An 18160-nucleotide genomic window follows, 5' to 3' on the forward strand; every position below is an offset into this window, starting at 1 on the left:
GCTAGTTGCAGAGCTGGCCATTGGGGGTTTGGGTTTGAGAGGAAATAGCTGGTCATGGGAGGTTTGGGTTTGGGTTGAGAGGGAAGAGGCAGAGTGAGAGTGAGAGAGAGAGCTAATTGCAGAGCTAACTATGGAGGGTTTGGGTTGAGAGGGGAGAGCAAGAGTGAGAGAGAGAGAAAAGTGAAAAAATAAATAAATAAAAACATTAAATAATAATATTTAAAGAAAAGTAGAGAAAGAAATAAAGAATCTATTGGAATTTGTATTAAAAAAGGAGTAGGTATAATAGATAAGAGTGCTTTTTCACTAGGTAAAATACCTAATGCCGTTGGAGATGCTCTTACCAGTGTGGCAAGCAGGCAGAGAATACACATTATAGAAGCAGGCAGAGAATACACATTATAGAACCAGACAGCACAACACATAAGATTGCCTAGATTTAAGTCAAAAGCATCAGTAATTAAAACCACAAAATCTTTTGCCTAATCACAACTTCCGCAAAAGTTGCAGGTTTTTTCACCACTCCTTTCAGATGAAAAATCCACTAGGTAATCTCTTCTTTAACTCATTCTAAAATGCAACTTAACAAGGCAACTCTCAGATACAGCGTATGTACCCAAATCATGCTCCAAGTGGCTTAAAAGCAAAAGTATTGCTACTAAATTACCCTTAGACAACAAGACTACCTGCATTTATTTTAGCAAGGATAAACCAGACCGAAAGAGACCATCAAAATTACATTGAAAAAAAAATAAGGAAAAATACTTCGGGCCCATTAGTCCAACCCAAAACAACTAAAAAGAACTTCATAATCCCCTTCTTCAACAATCGTAACATAATTCAGGAAAGACCCTCAGGTGTGTACATAAGTCATTAAAACAATTTGCCAAAAGGAGGAGCCAGACTCTGTCTGGATCATTGATTTCCTAACATTTCATAATCATAATACAACTCTTGTATGCTATGGACAGAGAAAAACTAATAATCAACCATGTATCCTCAATCTAGCAAGGAATCTAAATCTTCAAACCTAAAGAAACCCTCAAGAGATGTTGCATAACATTAGTAATGATAAATGTGATTTTAGGAAGACATACTCCCTTTCAGCCAAGGCATATCTCTCATCTGAGAAAGAAAAAACGTACTTACATGCCCTTTATTCTAATATATGAGGAATAAATACCAGAATATGCAGGAATTACCCCTAGACCAAAATTTCTGGAGCATATCCATTTCAATTTCACCAGTATCTAGGCACATCATATGTAAAAATAAAAGGTTGTCATGCACGAGCAGTTCCAACGGAGAGACCCTTATAGTATCCTGATTGGATGACTAGAAACAGGAATTCCACGTTATAAAGAACAACTATTGCATATGGTTCACTTATCTAAGCGTGGCAAACAACAAACCCATTGATTCTTAGTTTTCTCAGCCACAAACCCCAGATTAGCATGTGCAGGCCAAGATTCTCAGTGGTGTTAACGAATAAAGTATTGCAGCATCAAGCAGAAAAATGCAACTCAAAACTGGATCATAGTGATATTATATCTTAAAAAACAAAACCACATCCAATACAGTTGGGAAAACCAAAAGTGCGAGATTAAGCTAATAATTCTTAAAGCTTGGAGAACAGTGTATATATCGAAAAAAGTAAATCAAGATGATGGGCTCATTTCAATCCTGGAATTAGTATCAAATTGAAACTAAGGAACAAAAACCTCAGAGCACCCTCAGTCCGCCTTCTTCCTGAAAGAGCACCCCTCGGTGAGCCGAGCACGCCCACCGGTTGGCTGGCATAGCACCGTCTGGCAGTTGCCGCATACCACCACGGTTTGGGAGTGGCTGAAAACAGTGGTACTGCATTTCCACACAAGCAATAAGCAAAACATTGTACTAAAAACGAAGAGACCCACAACTAAACTAATGAAATAACTACTTACATGTTGAAGCAGCCCTGGCATTTCACATCCTACAATAATAGAGAGAGATTCAAACAATATTAAAAAAGAAAAAAGAAAAAAGAAGAAGCAAATTTTGTTTATCTGAAGAAGGAAAAAACGAGCGAGTGATCAGAAGCGTACCATGAAGAAGGAGTTGGGGGACTGAACAAGACGTTTAAGCTTGTGCTTCCTCTTCTCGAGCTCCGCCGGAGGATTCAGCAAGTCAATATCGTTCTGAAGAACCTGATCTCCCACATAATTCACAAACAAACAAACAAAAAATCAGAAAAAAAATATTGAAACTGTTTGATTTGGATGCGGAGAGAGAGTTGGATCTGGATGCGGAGTTCCACTCACCATCTCGGAATCAAGTTTTGAAGAACGAAAACTCCCCCAAATACGTTTTTGCGGCAGAGACGAAGAGGAAAAACCCTATAGGTGGTTTTTCAATATATAGCGCCTGAACGGGAAGTTCTTGGTCGTCCGATGAGGAGTGTTAGATCTTGGCCCTTCGTCGATACTTATGAAGCGGTGTAAAGGAAGATGGCCACGTGTCTTTCGCTTAGCCTAAAAACATAGGACCTTAGCTAAAAACTTAGGAAAAAATATAAAAAAGGCCTACAAATTAACACTCTAATGCAACAAAACCCCATAATATTCAAAAGATACTAAAGTAGCTTATCAAACTATTAAAATGTATAAAAAAGACCACTTGTTTTTTTATATTACTATAATACGCCTATTCTTTTAACAAATAAAATAATACAATAATTGTAAAAAAAACTAAACAATTTTTTTTAAAAAAAAAAAAAAAACTAATGGGCGAATAAAAAAAAATTGGAATAAATAAATAATTAGTTACTGTAATTGGCCTAAATTACAAATTGTTTTATGTCGTATAAAGTAAAATCAAAAGTTCTTAAGATATTCCAAAATAAAACAATTTAGTCCTTCAAAGTCAAATTCTGTTGACAAATTGTTTTTATTCGCCCATTGTGTTTTTTTTTTTTTTTTTTAATTGTTTTTTTTTTACAATTATTTTATTATTTGATTTGTTAAAAGAATATAGGTATTATAAGAATATAAAAAAATAAGTGGTCATTTTGATACATTTTGGTAGTTTGATTGGCTACTTTAGTACCTTTTGAACATTATGGAGCTCTATCCCAAACAGCTGTTAGTTTATGAGGCTTTTTTATATTTTTCTCAAAAACTTATTACTTATATATAAATAACTTAAGTAACGTTACACATATTTTCAAGATTACACTCTAATTTGCTAATTCTTTAACGTGGCAATTAAAATCATAATTAGATAAAATAATAAAGAAAAGTATATGTTATATTTATGGTGATTTTTACTACTACGTGGAGTGAGCATTCAGCACATGTTTCACATGTTTTTATAACAACTTAAACAACATATGTTGCTTTTAGAAGTTGGTCCGTAAGAACATAGGAAATTCTGGTTTATATAACAATAATGTAATTAGAGATGACAATTTGTGTTCGCATGTAGATCTAGATGGTGTCAAGGCATAGGTATAAGACTATATAGGTCAAACCTAACTCAACTTATTTAATTAAATAAGTCAAACCTTTAAACTCTAACTCTCTAATTTTGAATTGAGTCCATGTTGAGTTTTCGATTCATGTAAAAAATTGTTAACCATTATGTTAGCATGTCAAGTTCATGGTTGTGTCAAGACATGGGTAAAATACTATATATGTCAACCATAATCCGACTTATTTAATTAAACGGATCAAATTTCTCAACTATAATCATTTAATTTCGTATTAGGTTCGTGTCGACTTCGCAGGTCGTGTCAAAAATTATCAACCTTAAATGTAATCCAACAGCTGTACTTGAAAAAATAAATTGAAACATGATTTCAATTAAATACAAACCCATGTTACTAAATTGTAAAAGAATTGTAATTGTAACATAATGTGTTAATAAGTAATAAAAGAATTGTAACTTACTATGAGTACGGAGAGTCCCCACACATTGCTTAGCATACTTAAACTCGACTTCATGCGTTAAAGTTCTTTGAAACTTAATAGTCTACATTGTCTTTTCATCTTATTTTCATTTATTTTAATAATCAAAAGACTTATCACATAATTTTTTTTTCTTTGCTAAGAGTCGAATACACCATGTGCATCTCTTTTTTCTTTTCTTATAGTTTAAGCACACAAAAATAAAAATAAAAATTACTATCATATTTTTTTTTGGAAAAATACACCTCACATCCCTATAGTTTTCATCATTTGGATTTTAATATTCTAGTTTTAAATTTGTTTTTTTGTCATTAAAACCCAAAGTTGTGTTTATTTCCAGCCTAAGACCACCACTGGACTATCCATCCAATTTTAGACTTTTTTTGTTTTTTGTTTCCACTTCCAGCATTTCAAATCTCTCCCCCCTTCCCTCTCTATACCAACCACTACAACCATAAAAGGGTGGCCATGGAGGATTTAACCCTTCATGGCCATGTCATCTCTATGAAGGTTAAGCCACATCCATGGACGTCGTGTTGAGCCATTTTCATGGAGGGAAGAGAAGATAGAGAGTTAGAGGGAGGAGACAGAAAGGTAGAGAGTGAAGAGAGGAAAGAGGAACTAAAGGACAAAAATAAAAAAATAAAAAACAGAAAGAAAATGGTTAATATATGGAGGTCTTATATCGTAAACAGATACTATTACCTCAGGTTTTAAACTTAAAAAAAGAATTCAAATGGCTTAAAGCACAAGGAGAATCAATATATATTCATCAAAAAACCAAGTCTTCATGTTCCAATAAAAGCAGCCAAGAAATTGGATGATGGTCTAAAAGAACTAATCCAAATTAAAGCTTCTTATAACTGCTTGTACAATCCATATCAACATAATACACAAAATGTAGGATTCAATGCAGCTTGCGCGGTACGGCTCAGAGACACTACATACAGTCCAAATAAATTGAGTCTATATCCCACAAATCGATCGAACACTAAAAATTTATAATCTTCAGCTGGGAAATAATTTTGCTACCAAGCGAAGACATGATAAACAATGTAATGAAATATTCAACCCAAAAATAAGCATTCAATACTTTTTCCATGGCGAAATTACAGTACTTCTAGGTGAACCTGTTGTAATCCATAACCAAAATTACATATATCCTGGAAAAAGAAACAATACCTAGGAACTCAGTGGTGAAAGAGAATAGTATTGGAGCATGCTGCAGGAATCCTTGGTTAGATGAAGTCGGCCAAACAAAAGAGCCATCATATCTCGCTGAGACACAAATTTTGATTGAATTGAGCCACTAAAAAGAATTACAAAATCGTTTTCTTGGTGAACCTATCCTGTATGTTTCTGTATAGTACAACAATATGTGCTAATGCATACCAAGCTTGATAAAAGTTCGCCCCAGTGACAAGCAAATATCACCCTTCAAGATATCTGATGCTAGCAACATTATTTGTGTTACGACTGCAACAACTGTTTGAATCTACTAAATGGACTTTATTCTCGTCATCATCATCTTCAACACAGAACCATACTCAACATTTGTCAACTCTAAGGTCAGCCATGTCAATCACAGTAATTGAAAGAAGCTGCATAATTCTTTATTCCAGATTCAGTCTCTTTTTCATACTCTCATAAACTAGGTAAGTAATACTTGCAGACGGAACAACTTTTAGCATATTAGGGAATATTCCTTTGTAGAAACCCCTAAGCCCTTCACGTTGAAAGGTTCTCTTAAATACATCAGCCATCCCCTTATAAGCAGCATCTGCATTATGGCGCTGTGCTTGCATTCTGGAAAGCATTAGCAAAATTAGCCTCATCTTAAAGAGAGCAAAATGAATAAAAGTTCACCCAAGACGAGCAACAACCAAGATAGTGATACAAGTATACAACCATGATTTACCTTGTCCTGACAACCTGCAACGGATAAACACATGTTGCTCCAAGAGCTCCTGATACTGTCCCACATCCCAATTGCACAAGAGGACCAGGTTCTACAGGAAATCTAACAAAGTTCAGCATACAATATAAAAGGCAGATCTGGAACAGAAGACAATTAAAAAATAAAAAAACAATAAGAAAAGATGATTAGAAGAAGTTAGCTATTTAAGACATATGGACCTTACCGCCATCATGAAGAATATACTTCTTTGACATATCTTTCAAGGATTCATATGCAGCAAGATCAATGCCAGCATAAGGAATAATCCCAAGAAGAGATGGAACAAGGCCTCTATAGAACGCCCGGGGTCCCTCATGAACCCATATATCCCTTGATAGAGTTCCAAGACTAGGAACTCTTCCCCCTTCACAAGAATAAGTTTGTATTCGAGTTTTCACAAGATCCATTGGATAAATAGCAGTCTGTGCCACAGCACCAGCAGTACCGCCGGCAAACAGGCGACCAATAATGCCAACATCAGCTTTACTTTCATCCCCTTTAACATGTACAATAAAACCTTTCAGCCTTTCATAAGTGTAGAACCTTATGGCACTTTCAGGGGCCACCTTCATAACATTTAATCCATTGCCACGGAAAAATCCCAAGAAGCCACCTTCTTTCCATATTTCCCTTACTGCTGGCATGATGCGAGCTCGTGTTGTTTGTACTTGCAAAACAACCTTTAGACGATCAAGGGGGGCAGTAACTGTACGGGATGTCGCTCCTGCTACTGCACCTGCAATCAGATATCTACTTGCATGGATATGCTTACTGATGCCCTCTGGGATTACAGTCTGTTCGCCAATATCAACAAGGCATACCCTCTCTAAATAATGATAAATGTTCTCAATAGTGGCCTCATGAGGGTATAGTAGAAGAAAATCCCTCCATTCTTCAAATGTAATTACCCCATTGTTATCCTTATCAACACGCTCAACAAAAAGAGCAAGTTCCTCATCATCAATTTCAATCCCTACAAAAGAGAGACTGGTGTGGCTTATAGAATGAAACAAACTGCTAAAGAGAAAACTATTGTCTGACAACAATTTGATTTAAGTGCATATATGTATGTGTGTGTGTGAGTGAGGCTGAAATGATTTAAATAACAATATGCAATCTAAATTAATTACAGATCCTTTGCGCAAACTTTGAGCATTTACTATTAGATCAGACGAAAAAGAAGCAGAGATTTATGCAGTTTGGCAGAAGATCCACTGAAAATAAAGATGAGTTGGAATGGAAGACGTAAACATGATGCAGCTACTCTGTTCTAAATGAAGTCACAATAACTGCACATCAGCGACTATAAAGAAGGTAATTTGTTAGTTATTTGGATTTTAAGGAAGAAGATTCAATAACTTATAACCCAAGTCACAGCCCTCGTGGTTTCACCAGGAAGGAATATCATTACTAGCATGCATACACTTTTAAATCCTTATTACACACCACTAGTTCCCTACAAGCAATCATGGAGAAGAGCAGTTTTTCAGAATATGTGCATTTTATTTATTTATCTACCCAGATAAATATGCTTGTTCAAATTCAAGGATTTATATGCCTGTTCAAATTATGGGTTTGCAAATTAATTTTTTCATCATGCACATTGCTTGGCAATCTTCTTTGAAAGTTAGGAGGCCATGACCTTAAGCTTGTTACCGAAGATTGTGGGCATGCACATCATAGCTGAACCAGTCAAATTGTGAAAAGCACAAAGCTTGATAACCTTTATTAGAATCTCAATATCCTACCTTCCAAATTAACTTACCCATAACATATTCCACCAGGAATTACAGAAAAAGGCATGGAAGGACGCAAGTTTGACACTGGAAAACAGACATATAGATATGGCCATAAACCACATAAAAAGAAATACGTGGAGTTAAAACCCTTATCGCAGCTTCCAATAACCCCTTAAAACGGTAAAATTGTTGAATGCATCAACACAATTTTATTCACAAATTAGCAGAAGTAGAGAAGAATAAGATTTACCTGCCCTAAGAAGTGCATCCAAGAGCTCTTCCGGTGTAATGCAGCCATTATGTTCAACATCTATGGCTTGAAAAATGCAGTAAAGCTCGAGCTCCTTATCGTCCATGTAGCGCTTAAACTCTTGGTAATCAACACGGCCATCTTTATTGGCATCACAGACATTCAACAAATCCTTGGCATACTTGTACTGGGAGGGTATTTGGAGTGCAGAGAGGCCAGTCTCAATCTGGGCATAGTCCAAATACCCGGCATTTGCTGTGTCAAAGAAATTAAAGAGACCACGGATTCTGACGTCCCTCTCTTCCTTGGTCTCTCGCAAGGCCAACAGGACATGATCCATAGAGACTGGCCCTGGTTTGCTGACAGGATTGCAGCACTCTTTCTTTGGTTTTGCCTCCATTCTAATAAAAACCTAAGCTACCATAAAACAAACACACTCAACTAAAGACTGTCTGAGAATTGGGATCAAAATGTGTTCTTGGGATAACACAAAAGCTAAACCCTTTGTGATGCACAAATTAATGACATCAGATGCAGACCTAAATGGACTCTAATTAGAACCTTTCGCTCTTCAACGAATATCAATCTGACAATTCCGTGTCTTTTCTCTTTCGACGAAAAATCTAATTCCCGTTCAAAGTAGCAAATGTGATTGAAATGCACATACAAAATTTCAAGAAGATCGAATCGAATTATAAAATATGTGTGAAAATAGAGGATAAAAATAAATTTTTTTTCAGGTCAAAAAAGGTAAATGGAATTCAAAACGCGAAAACGACTGGAAAACGCACCGAAAACGCAACGGAGAATGTTCAAAAGGGGACGAGACGGCGAAGATTCAGAAACATAGTCAAATTCCCCAGGTGCGCGTCCGTCACTTTCGCCGGCAATGAGAGGGATGGCCGGCGATAAGATCATCCCGGGGAGAGAGCAGGGCAGAGCGAGACATAGAGAGAGAGAGAGAGAGAGAGAGTTTTGTGGACTATATATTTAATTTTATTTTCGAAAGTAAAAAGAAAAAAATCTAACAAGGTAGTGGGAGTAGCTGTTCTTTTTTTATCTTTTTATTTCTTTGCAATTTTAAGCATTCTCCAATGTGATATCCTTTGCGTTGTCTGTGGTTCGCATATTCTTCTTTCTTTGGTGTCCGCTGTAGCGTGAATTTTCCAACACAGTTTTTTTTTTTTTTTTTTTAATATTATTTTATCAAATTTGATTATTTGTATGAGGTAGTAAGTATAAAGGACTCATAATAAAAAATAAAATGTAGCCCAAACATTTTATTTATCAAATAAAATCACTTGGAAAGGAAAGATTCGGTAAATTGTAGCGGTCCAAATCGAGTGGGAATATAGGACTTTTGGGGGCCTGGCCTGACCCCAGTCAAGCAAGCCTCGCTAGCCCAACCCCGAAATGTCATCTTTAGCTTTCATTATCAGCGTGAATTTGGTTTCACCAACAAAGACCAAAAAGCACGCACGTCTGACATGCTATCCAAGTGTGAACCACGTTTAGAACAAAAACTTTTCACGACCTAATTCCCTGTTACCATGCCTTGCAACACGTGAATTTGCACTTTGTTAAAGCCTAAAGCCTAAAGGGGCATAATCTATACATAACATACGCATCATGTCATATTCTACAACATACGCATCATGTCATATTCTACATTGAGAAAGGTTAATGTGCAATCACTGCCGAAGCTTTAGTCTTGCCATTTCTAAGGCTGCCTTGGCTGCTTTTCGCTCTTGTTCCCTCTGCTGATGAAGTTTCATTGCCTCTTCTGCTTCTCCAGATAGAGCCTGCAAACTCTTTTGGGACTCCAGCATATCCCAACAAATCTCATCCATATGAGCCTCTAGCTCCTTAGTCTCAGCTTCACAGCTGGACAACTGATTCTCGACTCGTACAAGCAAGTCCTTCAAACTGGAAGCCCGTTCACGGAGTGATTTAAGGCGTTGATTGGAGGCTGTTAAGGAGGTCATTGTTTCAGCATGGATGCTAGAAATATCATCATACCTAACTTTCTCACTATCGTACCGCTCGATCAACTCTTGCCAAGAATGTTCCTCCTCCACTGACTGTTCCATATCAGCAAGTGATGATGCACAGGCAATGAATTCCCTCACACGCTCATGCAAATGTGTATAATTAACTGAGAGAGAATCCAAAACATCAAAAGTAGATTCTGCTGCCACTGCCATGGACTCATGTTTAAGCGGATCCATGGACTCAAGACTGGTAAGAAGCAGATTTTGGAGATGCAAAACTATCTGCTCAAGCATGTTGGAGTTTGAGGCTTCTATGCTGCCTTCAACAATTGGGTGAGGACTTTTGGCATTTGACAACTCCCGAGAAACATCACTCAAAGCCTCAGCATCCAAACAAGATATTTGCAGGGATGGCTTGTCAAATTCAGTAAGTGAGGGTCTATGAGGCAGCTCAGTAAAGCATTCATTACTAGACAAATCTTTATCCTGAGGAATAAAGATGGGATCAAAAGAAGGGAAAACACCTGTCAAAAATATGAATCAGAGTCATAACTAAAGATGAGAGGAGAAAAAACCAAACCAATGGAATGTAAAACCATACTTACAGCAAAAGAAAGGCTTAGGTGGAGGAACTGATAAACATCGAGAAGGAGGGAAAGTGAGCCGGCCCCACCAACCCAGTATAAGAACACCTGCAATTTGACTGGTACAATCTGTCCAAAAACAAAAAGAGGCAATGGCGGGGAAGTAAGCAAAAAAGAAGAAGAAAAAAAAATGGCAAGAGAAACATATTGAACGTGGTTAAACACAAGAAATTACCTCCAGTAGATGTGTCTCCAGCAGCGGTGGTCTGCCTCCGGAACTGTGTCTGTCGGTGATGCATCCCAGCCAGATATGTTTGATGGGAAATTAGGAATGTAATCTTCATAATGGGATTCCTTGACTCAGCCTCCTGCATGACTAGGTCTTGAAGATTCCAAGAGACCTTAACATGTGATGGATCAAGACATTCGGTTTCATCATGTTCTCCCCTCTCCATGAGGGGTTCTTGTGGATCACGACATGCGGTGGAAGTTTCAACATGTTGTCCCCTCTCCATGAGGGGTTCTTGTTCTTTCCCACAAAGTTCAGGTACAGCCATGTAAGTTGAGGAATGTTGAAGATTTTCCATTTCCACCGACTCAAATTCCATCCTTTCCGAGTGCTCAATACTCGAATCACCCAAGTCACTGACCAACTGATGGCTTCTCAAAGTAAACTTTGCAGACATGTCATGTTTGCTTTCCTCTACAATATCAGTGCTTGTGGTAATTTCTTGAGCATCCTCCCATTGGAAGAAAGGACAAGCTCCACATCCCTGTCTCAAAGCCAGGTTCCATTAATTAGATATCAACTGACACATTAAAAAATGCTATATGTGACAGGATGATGGAGGGCTGCTCTCCTAAAATGCTTCCATGGGGTTTCTCTCCTTGCAATTTCTCAGTTCATTTTTATCTGTTTGAGCTTTTAAGGACAAGGTGCTCTACAGAAAGTGGGAATTAAGCAAGACCCGCTTAGAGGTGTGTCTTTGCAACATATATTTCATAATATTTAATGCCAAAAGTGAAACCACCACAACACCAGAACATGTAAGTTGCATCTTCAAAACTGAGAAAACTTGTATCACAAAACATCACCTTATGATTAATGGGATGATTAGAGTCAAGGTGAGCTCGTAAAAATTCATAATACATTCCCCAGCTTGTTGATGAATCAATGGAAGTGTGCATTAAATTCAAAATACAACCGTTATACGACACATTTATAAAGTCACACTCCATCAGGTACAGCATGAAGGACTAAATGACTAATCAGGTATAATCAATAGCATATACCAAAGCCGCTGAGTGCCAGAGGAAATGTAAATGTAGAATGTTGCAATCAGGAAAGCAAAAGAAGAGAGCAATGGAAATGAATCTTTGAATGTATATTCATTGTGTGACTAATACAGTCCATCGTTTATATTTTTATACATGAACTGAAAGAGTAAACAACTAACTGATAGATTACTCAAGTACTTCGGACATGCGGATAATTAACAATGAAATATAACCAAATTGTTCAATTGTACAAAGCAATTGAAACCCCGTATGACAAGGGCCAATCAGAAACTACGTTTAGGCAACCGTGTTTTTATAAGAAAGAAACACTCAAACTAGTGAGTTTCAGTGAAGTTGGCGAACTTAAGGGGTTCATTGCTCAAATATATATGTACTAGAAAAAGGTTCATACAAAACAACATTTAGGCAAAACCAGTACAAAACAAACTTGGGCATGCCATATAAAGATGATAAAGCGTTGTGAATCATCAGGGCATACCTTCTTGATTGGGCAAGCAAAATAGCTTCGACCCGCATCTGGCCCATCCGTCACCGTAATCCTTTGAGAGACTCCAGCTCGACAAGAACACACAGGGTTGGGAGGAGGAGACTTGCTAGCTTCACCATTCGTTACTTGGTCGCACCACTTGAAAAACCCACATCGACGATCCTATTAACGTGAAATAATAGTCCATAAATAAGCATGAAAACCAGAGATTTTATGCGCTAAGAAAAGAAAGAAAGCAAAAAAAATTAACTCGTCCGTTTGGGCAAGTATAGAACTTTCTGCCGGGGTTCTTCTCCGTTTGGGAAGTCCGTACAAGGCAATTTCCATGGCCACAACCGCATGGAATTTGGGGTGGATCAGGACCCCCGGAGAAGGAGGAGGGGCCGCTAGCAGTAGCATTAGTGGCAGCGAAGGGTTGAGATTTCTTATGGCCAGGTGGGGTCTTGAAGGGGCAATCTTTAACCCAGTGGCCCGGCTGATTGCAGCGGAAACAGGCGCCGTGCATTTTCGGTGCAAGACTTCGATCACAAGGAACAAGGAATTGCTGTTGCTCAAAACCCAAAGGGGGACAACTTTACCTTTTGAGACAGCAAGTGAGAGTGGCACTTTTTTTCCTTTCTTTGGAATCTACTGCCTGTCAATTTCAAATCTCTCTCTCTCCGGAACTTTCCAAATTTACAACGTAACCTAAAATTTACTACTTAATTTGCAGTTTCCCCATCATTAAAATTTGTATAATGCTAATTTTTCAAGAATTTAAGATAATTTTTTGATTTCGAGGGTAAATACTAAATACTAAATAGTCTTTCTTTTTCATTTTCTCACAGCAAGCAAGCGGCAGAAATTGTTATTCTCATTGCGTTTTTATAAGATATTTCTTTTTTAAGTGTAATTTTTATAAATTTTTATCACAAATCAAGCCTTATGGGCCGTCCGATAAAATATAAACATCTCTGCTTAGAACAAGAAATACAACCAAAACACCCAATCTCGCCTCTTCAATCCCTCATTTACGGGAAAAAATCGCACAGCCACAGTTGTTCCCAGACGCTGCCCAGGCTGACCGTCGCCGCCCACCATCCTTTGGTCCGGTGCAAGCTAATGGAAATGAAGGAAGATATTTTAAATGCCCGAGCTTTTGGTTTGATATCGCCAAATTGAATAAGGTTCAGTATCCCAACATAACATTATTCAGCTGATTAGAATATGTGTATCGGAAAAGGCTGGATTTAAGTCACATTTTCCAGAATTTGAGTTGGGAGAGGCAACGCAAAATTGGGATTGCGAAAGCGCTACAGTTTTTGCATGTCTACTGTTCGCCGAGTATTCTGGTTGGTGACATGTCGCCTGAGAAAGTTATGGTTGAAGGGAAAGATGAGCCTCGCCTGAGTTTGGCCAGAGATAGACGAGTGATATAAGTAGGCGGGAGGATTTTTTTATTCATAGACGAGGGATTGAAGGGGTGAGATCCGGTGTTTAGGATGCATTTGCATTTCTTGTTCGAAGCTGACATGTTCATCTTTTATTGGAGGGCACAAAAGACTTATTTGTGCCAAGAACGTTATTGCCATTTCCCTTCCTTTCTCTCTCTCTCTCACCCTTTTTTAAGAAAGGCACACAACTTCATCGCCTTTGGTGACGGCTAAGCTCACAACGGGCTTTCTTTGAGGACTCTTTCTCAACGAAAGTACACTCTTTTTGCTGCTTCAATTCTGTGCTTTCTTTTGTTAAATTGATCCGGATTGTTGCTTCTGCTTTCTTTTCTTAATGAATAAATGGCTTTTATATTTTATAATATTTATAGTGATTTTGATTCAGTGGTAGATTAATTGCTTGTCACTTCAATTTTATATCTCCATGATGGGTTCGATCTTAATGTGAATATAGGCATCAAAAGTTCACATTTTTCTTCATTCGGTGTATGATGGCGGTTTCCTATTCTCTGTGTCCTCAATTTCTGAGAGTTTCCTCTGGAGCCCGTCTTTGCATTTCCAGTGGCGGAAACAATTGGGACACCCATAAGAAGAAGACCCGTCATCTTGTTTGTGCTTCCACCCAGAAACCAGTGAAAGACTTTTGTATTGAATCCAAGGTACTCTGCTAAATAGCTTTAGATTGTTGTCCTTTATGTGTTTTGTTGAGCATTCATCATCCATTTGTATATCTAATTACTGTCCAGTTGTATGTCCGACTGAGACCCTTGCCATAGATGCTTTACCAGAATGAGCTAGTATTCGTATCCAACTCATCTCTGAATATTTCCTCTCATTTTTTGTTGGTGATGGAGTTAATGGGGACAAAGCAACCCTGTCTTGTTTATGTATATCATGAAAACTCGAGATTCATAACATATCATTTGACATTGTAAAAAGTGAACCAGACATGGTTAGGTCTCTACTATAGTCATAATGGTGTGGATCTTTATATGTCAAGCAAAAAAATGAAAGAGATTAAGAATTCAAGGAAGGGGTCCCCTTTGCTTTGTTAGATTTCTCTTGAAGGTGTTCATCGATGCCCAATAGTCATCATATAATGATTACTTGAACTACATCTTCACTCTATATCTTGACATTTGTTGTTGATATGGTAAAGGGACTTCCCTTGTACTTTAGCTTTGCGTTACACCGTAAACTTCAGTTACATAATTACTTGAACTTGTGGCAACTGCTAATAAAAGCCTTTCCTCTGTTGGTGGGGCTAGAATTCTTGAAATTAAATGGTTTTAAGTATGAAATTCTTTGCTCGTGAAGCTATTGTAATGTAACTGGATTTTTTTTTCCTCTTTCATGTTAATCTGGTAAGTCTGTATATATATTTATCTCTTTGATTTGATGGATACGTAACTTTGGGTTGTTATTGTGTTTCTGTTTTTAAATGAACCATTTGGATAATTTCTCAGAGGTTTCATTTTATGCACCTCTATTCATTATACTTCTTCATTGTATGATGAAGCCATAATTACTAAGATTTATACTATTCAAATTTGACCATTATCTTTGCGGTTGCGTCATAATTCTGTTAGTTGAATCCTATGGTGTGCTTTCCTGTTTCCTTAATCACTCTATTTTAGCCCAAAAAACATTGCCTCTTTGGTTTGGGATGAGTGCCACAATCTTTGCTTGATCTTGGCATCTTGGTTTTAATTAACTGTTGGGATGGTATGTCAATATATAAAATATTGAGATGATTTGTTTATAATATAATAGTGAGAGTGTAAGTTGCGTTGAGCCCCCCACCATTCTTCAATTGATCGATAGAAACAGTGGGAGAAGCAACAGTTTGCTATGAAGGCAAATGGATTAAGATGTAGTTTTTGTAATTTCAACTTAAAGGCCTCTTATATTGGTGATAGTTGGAGATATATAAGACCACCCCCATAGTAGCAGTTTACGGTAAGATGGTTAAGGAAGTCTTTAAAGTATGTTATAGCACTAAAATATGAAGTTCATCCCCAATCTTTCGTAAGTTTTTTTTATTGTTTCTATTTTATTCTCATTCATTATTTGTTCTCTTTTAAGGACTGAATCTTGCATGCACAAATAATTGTGAGTGTAATGAAATATTATAATTTCAGGCCCAGACATTGTTAGACAGTGTAAAATGGGATGACAAAGGGTTGGCGGTTGCAATAGCTCAAAATGTTGATACAGGAGCCATTCTAATGCAAGGCTTTGCAAACCGGGATGCGGTCCTTACAACCATTTCCTCTAGGAAGGCAACATTCTATAGCAGGTCACGGTCGATGTTATGGACCAAGGGAGAGACATCTATGAATTTCATCAATATTCATGATATATTTCTTGATTGTGATCGTGACTCGGTATGTTTCTGAAAACTTTTCGTTGGAACGTCTAAGCCCATTTTTATTTCTTTTCTTTGATTTCTCGCAACTTTAACTCAAAACTATTTCTCAGATAATATACCTTGGGAAGCCTGATGGGCCTACCTGCCATACAGGGTCAGAAACTTGTTATTATACGTCAGTGTTCGATTTAAAAGAACTTCAACAGGTCTGCACCTTCAATCATCTCATAAGCAATGTTAAACATATCTATTCCCTACATTACTCTAGACAAGCTTTAGCAAGATTTGAAATGATTCAGATCATTTTTGGCAGGTTGAAGGAAATAAATTGGCATTAACCACCTTGTACTCATTAGAGTCAACAATCTCCCAACGCAAAGCAGAACTAGCCATAGAAGAAAATGGGAAATCTTCATGGACAAAACGTTTATTAAAACATAATGACCTTCTGTGCTCAAAAATCAGGTAGTAATATCAATTTGATTTGAGTGGATGCCTCTCTTTGCTCCAAGAAACAAAGAAGAAGAAAAAAAAAAGAACTCAGAGAACCAAACAAGAACCAAACTTCAAAAATTCAAAGAGAAGCCCGGCTTCTTGATTGTTTGGACTATCCATCTATTATTTCTTTGGAACATTTTGCTTTTAAAGGAAGTGTTTGTTGAGTAGTGTGTGTGAGTGTGTAAATGTGTGTGTCTATGCATTGCTACTGAAGATTTTGATGGGTCTGAACTTTTTCTTTTCAGGGAGGAGGCAGAAGAGTTGTGTAAAACACTGGAAGAAAATGAGGACAAATCACGCACTGCCTCAGAGATGGCGGATGTCCTCTATCATGCCATGGTTCTTCTGGCAGTTAAAGATGTGAAGATAGAAGATGTTATGCAAGTTCTTAGGCAGAGATTTTCTCAGTCAGGCATCGAGGAAAAGAGAAGTCGAATATCAGAAAGTTAGGCCTTGTAGTCTGTTCATGTTAACCTCCAACATTGCAGTGGATAGTTACTGTTTATGCATGAACAACTCCAACCCATTTGAGTGCGTTAACTCTAGTTGCTGTGCCATGAGAACTGGTTCGGCTCTGGATGACTTTTGTTTTAACCTTTTTAGGTAAAGACACAAATTTATTGTACTGTTTTAAGAATTTATTTATTCATATTATTCACGCTTATTTGTATCCACGATGATTTGAATAGAATTTCAAATCAGGAATATTTATAGCCAAATGGTAACCATCAACATTGCAATGGGTAGTTACTGTTTATGCATGAACAACTCCAGTCCATTTGAGTGCCCCTGGACTTGGCTTTCTCCTAGTTCTTCCATCCCCTGATCTAGCTGCTGGTTTGGCTTTGGATGACTTTGTTTTAAACCTTTTCGGTAAAGACACTAATTTATTGTACTGTTTTGAGAATTGAATTACATTCTTGGCTCAGGGTGGATGGCTGTCGTTTTAGCTTTCGAGGGTGGTCAACCCACCCCTCCACTTAAAGGGGTGGTCCAACAACCACCATTACTTTGTTATTTTTCTTTTTAATTGAAGGTTTACTTGGCTCAATTCAAACCATTTAGTTTAGAATTGCAAGAGAGCTCAGTCTTATTCGAACACCTCATTTATTGGTTGGTAATACTAATAACACGTACCCAATGTGAATCCATTGAAGGGGACGGTGCAAACCAGTGGGATGTGCAAGGATGACAACCTCGTACCATTTGTGTGAAAGTTTGATGATACCAGAAGTGAGTGGCAGCTGAAAGGAAAAAAAGAGAATGCTTTTGAACCAAATGATCAAAATCACCCTTTATTGTAAGAGAGAACAATTTAGTGTTTTCAATAAGAGAGAAAGCACCGGAAGACTAGTACCAAGATTTCATTTATTCAAACACCCAAGTACATCGGCTAATTATTAGGCTCTTATAAATAAAACCCACACCTCCCAGCTTGGATGATGCAGTTGCACAATATTGTATTGTATGTCTAAGTTATCGGGCGTGGCGGTGGAATCGGATCATCGATATTGACGCAGGTATCCGTGCAATTGAACCCACCTCCCTCACAACCCATCAAACATGTTTCAAGTACCGTGTCCGTCCCACTATCATTCACACACTTC

The 18160-nt window shown here is 37.5% G+C and overlaps 4 protein-coding genes across 5 annotated transcripts; 1 reads left to right on the plus strand and 3 right to left on the minus strand.

Moving 5' to 3' along the window:
* Window positions 1–1517: 1517 nt before the first annotated feature.
* LOC132182436 (small ribosomal subunit protein eS27y) lies at window positions 1518–2404 on the minus strand. Its single transcript, XM_059595677.2, has 4 exons — window positions 2301–2404; window positions 2085–2186; window positions 1944–1972; window positions 1518–1860 (listed from the first exon to the last, which is right to left on the minus strand). The coding sequence occupies exons 1-4, from the start codon at window positions 2301–2303 to the stop codon at window positions 1734–1736; spliced, it is 261 nt and encodes an 86-aa protein (XP_059451660.1). The 5' UTR covers window positions 2304–2404; the 3' UTR covers window positions 1518–1733.
* Window positions 2405–4924: 2520 nt separating this feature from the next.
* Window positions 4925–8867, minus strand: LOC132182700 (calcium-dependent mitochondrial ATP-magnesium/phosphate carrier protein 2). 2 transcript variants are annotated; one of them, XM_059596017.2, is made up of 5 exons: window positions 8682–8867; window positions 7891–8302; window positions 6086–6874; window positions 5863–5953; window positions 4925–5750 (listed from the first exon to the last, which is right to left on the minus strand). In XM_059596017.2, exons 2-5 carry the CDS (start codon window positions 8288–8290, stop codon window positions 5558–5560), a joined length of 1473 nt encoding a protein of 490 aa, XP_059452000.1. In that variant the 5' UTR covers window positions 8291–8302; window positions 8682–8867; the 3' UTR covers window positions 4925–5557. The 2 variants fall into 2 exon arrangements, with proteins under 2 accessions (XP_059452000.1, XP_059451999.1); XM_059596016.2 differs by having other exon boundaries at window positions 7891–8513.
* A 276-nt stretch (window positions 8868–9143) lies between these two features.
* On the minus strand, window positions 9144–12852 carry LOC132183059 (uncharacterized). Its single transcript, XM_059596455.2, has 5 exons — window positions 12502–12852; window positions 12243–12413; window positions 10701–11238; window positions 10487–10594; window positions 9144–10405 (listed from the first exon to the last, which is right to left on the minus strand). Exons 1-5 carry the CDS (start codon window positions 12754–12756, stop codon window positions 9582–9584), a joined length of 1896 nt encoding a protein of 631 aa, XP_059452438.2. The 5' UTR covers window positions 12757–12852; the 3' UTR covers window positions 9144–9581.
* Window positions 12853–13230: 378 nt separating this feature from the next.
* LOC132183404 (histidine biosynthesis bifunctional protein hisIE, chloroplastic) lies at window positions 13231–17331 on the plus strand. The gene is made up of 6 exons (XM_059596834.2): window positions 13231–13938; window positions 14139–14343; window positions 15826–16071; window positions 16166–16261; window positions 16369–16520; window positions 16799–17331. The coding sequence occupies exons 2-6, from the start codon at window positions 14173–14175 to the stop codon at window positions 17001–17003; spliced, it is 870 nt and encodes a 289-aa protein (XP_059452817.2). The 5' UTR covers window positions 13231–13938; window positions 14139–14172; the 3' UTR covers window positions 17004–17331.
* Window positions 17332–18160: the final 829 nt, after the last annotated feature.

The sequence above is a fragment of the Corylus avellana genome, chromosome 5, assembly GCF_965113065.1.
Source record: "Corylus avellana chromosome 5, dhCorAvel1.hap1.2, whole genome shotgun sequence".
NCBI classification, from domain to species: Eukaryota; Viridiplantae; Streptophyta; class Magnoliopsida; order Fagales; family Betulaceae; genus Corylus; species Corylus avellana.